The 9,841-nt window shown below is 39.3% G+C and overlaps 1 protein-coding gene across 1 annotated transcript in view; it reads left to right on the top strand.

The window, feature by feature from the left end:
- Positions 1 to 9,841, top strand: part of CCDC158 (coiled-coil domain containing 158) — a 106,686-nt gene that overhangs the window by 55,456 nt on the left and 41,389 nt on the right. Inside the window, exons 14-15 of the mRNA XM_042782081.1 lie at positions 2,991 to 3,149; positions 5,078 to 5,170. Coding sequence (XP_042638015.1) covers positions 2,991 to 3,149; positions 5,078 to 5,170 — 252 coding nt within the window. The remainder of the gene's footprint in view (positions 1 to 2,990; positions 3,150 to 5,077; positions 5,171 to 9,841) is intronic.

Below are 9,841 nucleotides of genomic sequence, written 5' to 3'. Positions count from 1 at the left end.
ACTATGCTACCAGAGCTCCCATCTTATGTATAGTAAACATTTTTCTCCATGGAAAAAAAATATTTAAAGATATGTAGACTGAATAACGAGGTAATATTTTAACTTGATTACTATATAGTTGTTATTTTATGTCTGCCTGTTCCATGGTCAATTTTTATGGAATGCACTAATTTAAAAAAAAAATTTAAATTTATTTTACTGTTGTTGAAATTATACACAGCAAAACATACACCAATTCAACAGTTCCTGTGTGTACAGTTTAGTGACATTGGTTACATTCATTGAATTGTGCAGTCATTCTCACCTTCCTTGTCTGAGTTGTCCCATACTCATTAACATAACAAACTCACTGCCTCCTGAGGTTCCGATCAAATCTTTTGAGTTGCTATTGTCAATTTGATCCCATACAGATAGTTCTTAAAACAGTTTAATGCTCAAGCCAGGCTTTTTTTTTTTTTTTTCTCACTAGTTAAACTATTGTTTGGTTTTAAGAAGATTTCAGGGGATAATTTTGGTTTAAACTTTAAGAATTATCTCAGGGTAATAGTTTCAGGGATTCTCTACCCTCCAGGCTGCCAGAAAGTCTAGAGTCCAGGAGAATTTGAAATTCTGTTCTGCATTTTCCTCCTTTTGATTAGGGTTCTTCAGTGGAATCCTTGATCAAAATGTTCAGTTATGGTATCCAGGCACCATCCAGGACTTCTGGTCTCAGGGCAAAGGAGGCAGTTCATGGAGCAATTAGTCACACATTCTATATCCTCCTCCTATTTCTGACTCTCCTTCTTCCTCTTCCGTTCCAGGGGAATAGAGACCAATTATTGTTCCTTGGATGGCCACTTGCAAGCTTTTAAGACCCCATGTACTACTCAGTGAACTAGGAGGTAGAACAGAAGGACTAAACACATTCTTAGGCCAGTTAACTGGAATGTCCCATGACACCCTGACTCTAAACCTCCACTAAGGAATCAAATCCCATGAGGTGTTTAGTTGTACATAATTAGCCTCAGCAGTTACCCTTTTTTTCCTTTTTGTAAATATATCTATCACAGAACTTTTGCTGGTTCAACTTTTTATATGCATACAACTTATTGACAACAATTATAATAACTGGCTGTGCAACCCTACCCTCAATCAATGTGATTTTTTTTTTTTTTTATCACTGTTACTCCCTTTTTTGCCCTCCTTCTTACCCCTAATAACAACTAATAAACTTTGGTCTCTATACATTTACCATTGCTTGTCTTTTTAAGTAAGTGAGGTCAAACGTTATTTGCCCTTTTGTGATTGACTTATTTCATACAGCATAATGTCTTCAAGTTCCATCCATACTATAGAATGTATCAAGATATCATTTCTCCTACTGGTTGAGTATTATACATTGAATGTACCCCATTTTGTTTATCCATTCATCTGTTGATGGGCATTTATGTTGTTTCTACTTTTTGGCTATTGTGAATAGTGCTACAGTGAATATTGCTGTACAAGTCTCTGTTTGACTCTCCACTTTCAAGTCTTTTGGGTATAGGCCTAGGAGTGGAATTGCTGGGTCGTATGGTCAAATGAGCCCTAAGGGATGGCCTTGGGCCTAAGGCAGTCATCTGCCAAGCCCAGGGCAGGTGGTTCAAACCCACCAACTGCTCCCTGCCACGGCCGTCTCTTTCTAGGAGCTCTGGTAGCATAGTGCCTAAGGCACTTGACTGCTAGCTAGAAGGCTGGTGGTTCAAACCCATCAGCCACTCCTCGTAAGGAAGGTCGGGCAATCTGCTTCTATAGTGATACTGCCTCGGAAACCCAAGAAGGGGTCGTTATGAGTCGGGGCTGACTCAATGGCACATAACAACAACAACAATGGTCAAATGATTGTTCTCTTTTTAGTTTATTAAGGAACTATCATACTGTTTTCTATAGTTGCTGGGCCATTTTTCATTCCTACCAGCAATGGATAAGGGTTCCAATTTCCCCACATTCTCACAAACTTTTGTTTCTTTCAGTTTTTTTTTTTCTTTTTATCTTAGCCATCCTGTTGTTGTTGTTATGTGCCGTTGAGTCGGACCCGACTCATAGCGACCCCTCCTTGGGTTTCCGAGGCAGTATCACTACGGAAGTAGATTGCCCCATCTTCCTTGCGAGGAGTGACTGGTGGGTTTGAACCACCAGCCTTCTGGTTAGCAGTCAAGTACCTTAGGCACTATGCTACCAGAGCTCCCTTAGCCATCCTAGTGGGAGTGAAATGCTATCTCATTGTGATTTTGATTTGCATCTCTCTGATAGCTAATGATGGTGAGCATCTTTTCATGTGTTTGGTGGTGATTTGATTGTCCTCTTTGATGACATATCTATTCAAGTCCTTTGCCCTTTTTTATGATTGGATTATTTGTTTTTGTTGAAGTTATATACAAATATATTATTAGATTCTTTTCAGACATATAGTTCCCAAAGTAGTTCCTGTTCAGTAGCTTGCCTTTTCACTATTTTTGATAAAGTTTATTAATGAACAAAGGTTTTTAGTTTTTTTTATGAGGTCCTGTTTATTTATTTTGAATTCTAGTACTTGTGCTTTTGTTATTGTTATTAGATAATCCATTGTTGAAATCTAGGGATTAACTGATTTTAGTAAAATTTTGTTTATTAACAAAGACTCTCCATAAGTATCTCAGTAAGCTTATTCTCATTGCTGGGCCATAAGTGACTTGAGGGCAGGAAGTATGTGTCTAACTTGTTTTTATGTCACAAGGTCTACAATAAATACTTGTGAAATGAATATTCAGCCGTGAAGTAAAATAGAAACTTTAGTAATACTAGTTATGACAATAAGAGCCAGTACATGGTAACACAGTTCTGGCAGTTCTCAATTCCATCTCAAAAGCAATTAAATGGCATGTGGATTAAATTTATTAGTTCAGAGTTGTTTAACTAAAACTTTTACATTTCCACCTCTCAGCATCCACATCAGCAGATTATTTCTGATATTTTCCCCTCTGTAATTGAAGGAGAAGCATTTCTTAAAAGAAGAGAAGAATAAACTAAGCCAGGAACTGAACACCGTTGCAACAGAAAAAAACAAGATGGCTGGGGAACTGGATGTCTTGCGATCTCAGGAACGCCGTTTGAAGGAAAAGGTCGCTAATATGGAAATTGCTCTTGATAAGGTATATTCACGAAATATATGAAGTAGTTATCAACTAAATATTATTAACTAAACAGAATTGTTCTGAATGTAAGTTCTATATCAATAGGAACTGAGTCTATTAATTTTTATTGTATTCTAATTACCTAACACAAAAGAAGACTATATCTTATAGAGAAGGCTCTTCTGAGCCTTAAAAACATAGTCATGATGTATCCTTTTTGCAAAATTATCTTTACCAGCCTAATGTTGTTGTTGTTATGTGCCATTGAGTCGGACCCGACTCATAGCAACCCCTCCTTGGGTTTCTGAGGCAGTATCTCTATGAAAGTAGATTGCCCCATCTTCCTTCAGAGGAGTGGCTGGTGGGTTTGAATCTCCAGCCTTCTGGTTAGCAGTCAAGTGCCTTAGGCACTATGCTACCAGAGCTTCTTACCAGCCTAATAGAGTGTATTAATTTCCAAGGAGCTCTGGTGATGTAGTGCCTAAGGTAGTTGACTGCTAACCAGAAGGCTGGCGGTTCAACCCCACCAGCCACTCCTCGGAAGGAAGGTTGGGCAATCTTCTTCCATAGTGATACCGCCTTGAAACCCAAGGAGGGGAGCTATGAGTTGGATAATGACTCCACAGCACTGGTTGCGTTTGCATTTGCATTTGCGATTAGGGCTGCCTGAACAAATTACTACAAACTCAAACCAAAACTAAAGTCACGCTATTGAGTGGATCTCAACTCATAGTGATCCCTCGTTGGGTTTCTGAGGCAGTATCTCTACAGAAGTAAACTACCCAATTTTCCTTCCTAGATGGCTTGAAAACAACAGAAATTTATTCTGTCACGGAAGTCTGAAAATAAGGTGCTGGCATGGTTGAGTTCTCCTGGAGGCTCTGAGGGAGAATCTGTTCCATGCCTCTCTGCAAGGTTTGGGTGGCTGCCAACAATCTCTGGCATTCCTTGGCTTGTAGACACATCATACCAATCTCTGTCTTCATCTCCATTGCCTCTCCCCTTCTGTCTCTTATAAAGACACACATCACTGGATCTAGGATTTACCTGGTTAATCCAGGAAGATCATCTCTTGATCTTTAACTTATTATATCTGCAAAAACATTCTTCTTATATAAGGGCACATTCACAAGTAAGGGGGGTTAGGACTTGGAGATACCTTTTTTGGGCCACGATTCACCCCACATCACAGGGCCACGGAAACAGGTATTAGATATTAGATGTTCCTGATATCCTTAGTGGCCTGAATAAGTAAATATGCCTCCATGAATATGTAACTTACCACCAATAAATGACTTGGGCACTAGGTGGAATACAGTCTATTAATAATGTTAATAAAATGATGAAGTAATGCTAATGTTTGGCACTTTGTGGAGTCCAAAAAAGAATAAGAAGCTTAAAGAATAAGAAGACTCAATTACACTATATTTGTGATTGCCATTTATTATAGAGGGATAAATCTCTCTTCCTTTCACTTAAAAATTCTGGAAGCCTAAAATTTACCAACACCAGCCCTTATGATTCCTAAGTAACTAGAGCCTTCTTGGTTAGGGGGGAAAAAAAAAAACTGTGATATCACCTATGCCCATTTGCTTCTTCAAACATGATAAATTGACTCACTTAATGAATTTCATTTTTGGTTATTTTCACATAAACTTTTATATTTTGCTATAAACTTTGCTCATCTCATCCTTAACTCATTCATTCTTTTGAATATCCTCCACATACTAATTGCTAGTTATGTGCTGAAGACACAGAGGATAAAGATATGGCCTCCAGTGGCTCTCAGTTTATTGAATAAAACAGATAAATAAATAGATCATTGCAGTACAGTCCAAGAGTGGGAGACATTTCCTTCAAGAGGTGGCAACTCTGCATTTATAGGTAAATAAAATACAAGTAAATAAAGAATCAACGATAAACCACATGTGGTTGCTTGATCGTAGGCATCTTTGCAGTTTGCAGAATGTCAAGATATAATACAGCGCCAAGAACAAGAATCTATGCGCCTAAAACTTCAACACACTTTGGATGTAAAAGTAAGTTTGTTTGTTTTTATCATAAGTAGTAAATTAAGCAAAAATAATGCCTTTCTTTGATATACTTTTACATTTTTGTCATGTACCTTTAATGCATTCAAGAGTACTTTCAATACTATCTGATACTAGCAATTATAGAATTTGTATAAATATTATTACATACCTCATCTGTCTTTTCTCATATTGAATCACTATGCTTTATCTTTAGTTTACAGTAAGAGAGGGAAACATAAAAATATCTTTGGGGATATCTGAAGGAAGAGTATTTCCCACCGAGGGGTTGAGCAAGCGCAAAGGCCCAAAGCAGGAGTGTGTTTGGCTTGTTAGTTCCCTAAAGTGACGTAATCTGAATGAAAAACAAAAATATTGTCTCGCCCCGCCCCTCAGTTTCCTGTTTTCTTAAACAGCTGCTGTGTAAGTCAATGCTTCTTGAAGAGGAAATATTGAACAGTGGGTAGGAATCCCTAGAGATGTGTATGGTGAGAGGAGTAGGAAATGAGGCTGTCTCTCCCCTCAGCTTAGTTATGACATTTGCTTTACCTCATGTGGGCTTCCAGTCCTCAGGGCACGGTGCAAACAAAGATGCTGGGATCATCTTGTCAAATTTTCAAATTTGAGAGTGAATGAAATATCCATTAGATATATCTAAGGAGCCAGAAAATGCATATTTACTTTAACCGAGGAGTTTTGAACCTGTATCTCCAGATATGAAAGTCCATTATGTTAACTTATTGTGACATCTAGTGCTTGTCTTTGATATTTTAAAAATAAGTTAAAAACAGAATTGTGAATCCATGCTCCAAAACACTACTTTTAGATTCTAGGAAAGAATGCAAACTCTGAGTTTCTCTTGTTTATCCAGCTAGCCTCTGGTCATTTATGTAACACGATCTTTCATTCATTGGAAACTGTAAGCCAGTTCCTAGCACAAGGTTTCCTTTTTGTTTTAATCATCCATGAAAGAAAGGAATGTGGGAAGTGTCTGTGTAGCCATATACAGGGGCTTTTGTGATACCAACAGCTAGCTGCTGGCTTCTAGTCTTTGCTGCAGTGACTCTCCCAAAATGCTACAATTTTGGAACTACAAAGACAATTCAGCAATATGTAACAAGAACCATAAAGATGCTCATACCCTTTGTTTTTCATCTCACTCCTAAGAAGCTTAGAGAAATGTCATTCATCTGACCCACTGTGGTAGTTAAGGTTGTATGTCTACTTAGCTGGCACATTTTGAGTGGCTTGGCAGCAGGGTGCATGTAGTTATTCCTCATGATGAGATTGGACATGGTGTAATCACCTCCATGGTGTAATCTGCTGTGAGCAGTTAATCAGTTGGAGTGATGCCTTCAGGGTGTGGCCTGCTTCCAGTATATATATGGAAAGGATCCTGCATTTGGTTCAGTCTTCACCTCCAGTTCCTGAACTTGAACTAGCAGCCTGCCACATTGCCTGCCAATCTTGGGACTGTTGCCTTTTCAGCCTGTGAGCCAATAATTTCCATTTTACCTACTCATTTTGGACATGCATATGAGGCGATTGAAAACACCATGGCTTGGGTTACACACACCTTAGTCTTCGAAGAGATGTCTTTCTTCATCAGCACTTCAAAGAGGTCTTTTGAGCAGATTTGCCCAATGCAATATGTCATCTGATTTCTCGACTGCTGCTTCCATTAGAACCAAGCAATATGAAATCTTTGACAACTTGAATCTTTTCTCCGTTTATCATGATGCTGCTTATTGGCCCAGTTGTGAGGATTTGCTTTTTCTTTACATTGTGGTATAATCTGTACTGCAGACTGCAGTCTTTAATCCTCATCAGTAAGTGCTTCAAGTCATCTTCACTTTCAGCAAGCAGCGTTGTGTTGTCTGCATATTGCAGATTGTTAATGAGTCTTTCTCCAATCCTGATGCCACATTCTTCTTCATATAGTTCAGTTTCTCAGATTATTTGCTCAGCATACAGATTGAATAAGGATGGTGAAAGGATACAACCCTGACACACTCCCTTCCTGATTTTAAACCATGCAGTATCCCCTTGTCCTATTTGAATGACAGCCTCCTGGTCCATGTACAGGTTCCTCATGAGCACAATGAAATGTTTTCGAATTCACATTCTTCTCAATGTTATCCATAATTTGTTATGATCCACACAGTTGAATGCTTTTACATGCTTAGTAAAACACAGGTAGACATCTGTCTGGTATTCTTTGCTTTCACCCAAGATCCATCTGACATCAGCAATGATATCCCTCATTCTATATCCTCTTCTGAATCCAGCTTGCCTTTATGGAAATTCTCTATCAGTATATCGCTGCAATCTTTTTTGAATTAGCTTCAGCAAGATTTTACTTGCATGTGATATTAATGATATTGTTCGATAATTTCCACTTTCTGTGGGATCACTTTTCTTTGAAATGGGTACAAATATAGATATCTTCAGGTCAGTTGGCCAGAGAGCTGTCTTCCAACTTTCTTGGCATAGATGAGTAAGCGCCTCCAGCATGGCAGCTGTTTGTTGAAACATCTCCATGGGTATACCATCAATTCCTGGAGCCTTGTTTTTCACCAGCTATTTCAGTGTAGCTTCAACCTCTTCCTTCAGTACCATTGGTTCTTGATCATATACCACCTCCTGAAATGGATGAACATCAACTGATTCTTTTTGATACAGTGACTCTGTGTGTTCCTTCCATCTTCTTTTGATGTTTCCTGTATCATTCAATATTTTGCCCATAGAATCTTTAAGTATCACAAGTCAAGGCTTGAATTTTTTTCTTCAGTTTTTTCAGCTTAATGAAATGCTGAGTATGTTCTTCACTTTTGATGTTCTAACTCCAGGTCTTTGAACATTTCCTTATAATAATTGACTTTGTCTTCTCAGGCTACTCTTTGAAATCTTCTGTTCAGCACCTTTATCTTGTCATTTCTTCCATTTGCTTTAGCTACTCTCCATTCAAGAACAGGTTTCAGAGTCTCTTCTGACATCCATTTTGGCCTTTTCTTCCTTTCCTGTCTTTTTAATGACCTCTTGCTTTCTTCATGGATGATATTCTTTATGCCATCCCACAATTCCTCTGGTTTTTGGTCATTGGTGTTTGATACATATTCTTTAGATGATCTCTAAACTCAGGTGGGATATAATCAAGGTAATATTTTGGCTCTTGTGACCTTGTCTTAGTTTTCTTCAGCTTCACCTTGAACTTGCATATGATCAGTTGATGGTCTGTTCTACAGTCAGCTCCTGGCCTTGTTTTGGCTGAAAATATTGAGCTTCTCCATCTCTTCTTTGCACAGATGTAGTCAGTCTGATTCCTCTGTACTCCATGTGGAGAAGTCCTCATGTATAGCCACCATTTATGTTGTTGAAAAAAGGTAATTTCAATGAATAAGTTGTTGGTCTTGCAAAATTTTATCATGTGGTCTCCAGCATCATTCCTATTACCAAGGCCGTATTTCCCAACTACCAGTGGGAAATATGGCCTTGGTAATAGGAATTTCAGTCTTCTTTGTTTCCAACTCTCAAATTCCAATCACCAGTAATAATCAATACATCCTGATTGCATGTTTGGTCAATATCAAACTGCAGAAGTTGGTAAATATCTTCAATTTCCTCATCTTTGGCTTTGGTGGTTGGTGCGTAAATTTAAGTAATAATAGTATTAACTGGTCTTCCTTGTAGGTGCATGGATATTATCCTATCACTGACAGCATTTTACTTCAGGATAGATCTTGAAACATTCCTTGTGAAGATGAATGCCACACCATTCCTCTTCAATTTGTCATTCCTGGCATAGTAGATCATATGGTTGTCTGTTTCAAAATGGCCAAAACCAGGTCATTTCAGCTCACTAATGCTTAGGATTAGTGAGCCGCAGGGATCCAGGTGAGGAGAGGGAACCCAGGCACGCCCAAAGCAGCAGGGCAGGAGAGCAGAAGAAAGGGGATTAAAAGGCCCAGGAACCCAGACAGAAGAGTAGTCAGCCACAGGGATCCAGGTGAGGAGAGTGAACCTAGGCACGCCCAAAGCAGCAGGGCAGAAGAGCAGGAGGAAGAGGATTAAAAGGCACAGGAACCTGGACAGAGGGGCAGTCAGTCGCAGGGATCCAGGTGAGGAGAGGGAGCCCAGACACGCCCAAAGCAGCAGGGTAGGAGAGCAGGAGAAAGGGAATTAAAAGGCCCAAGAAACTGGACAGAGGAGCAGTCAGCCACAAGACCCAGGTAAGGGTGGTAGGAGAGGTTTCCAACAGGGAGACAAACTTGTCTGTCAGTTTGTCCTACCATGGTGACGTGTTGATGTGAGTTTTGAGGCTGAGCCACTGGTGTTTCAAACCCAGCAGGATGCACACAGTGCACAGGTATCAGCCCAGCTTACAGACTGAGACAGACTAGGAAGAAGGGAGAGGCCATCCACTTCTCAAAGAATTGGCCAGGGAAAACCTTATGAATAGCAAAGAAACAATGTCTGATACTTTACTGCACAACTTTAATAATAGTCCAGTTAGGTTAGAAGGCTCTCAAAATAGGACTGGGAAAGAGCTGCCACATCTGAGTAAACCCAGCCTTACTCATATGGATAAGGTAAAGCTTTTGAGACTTCCATTTGCTAATGTGGCACACTCAAGTTGAAGAGAAACAGCTGCAGACATCCATTAATCATAGGAACATGGAA

Source organism: Orycteropus afer, unplaced genomic scaffold, assembly GCF_000298275.1.
Source record: "Orycteropus afer afer isolate SDZICR_OR568_19922 unplaced genomic scaffold, OryAfe1.0 scaffold00235, whole genome shotgun sequence".
NCBI classification, from domain to species: Eukaryota; Metazoa; Chordata; class Mammalia; order Tubulidentata; family Orycteropodidae; genus Orycteropus; species Orycteropus afer.
This window is presented reverse-complemented; position numbering and strand designations above follow the sequence as displayed.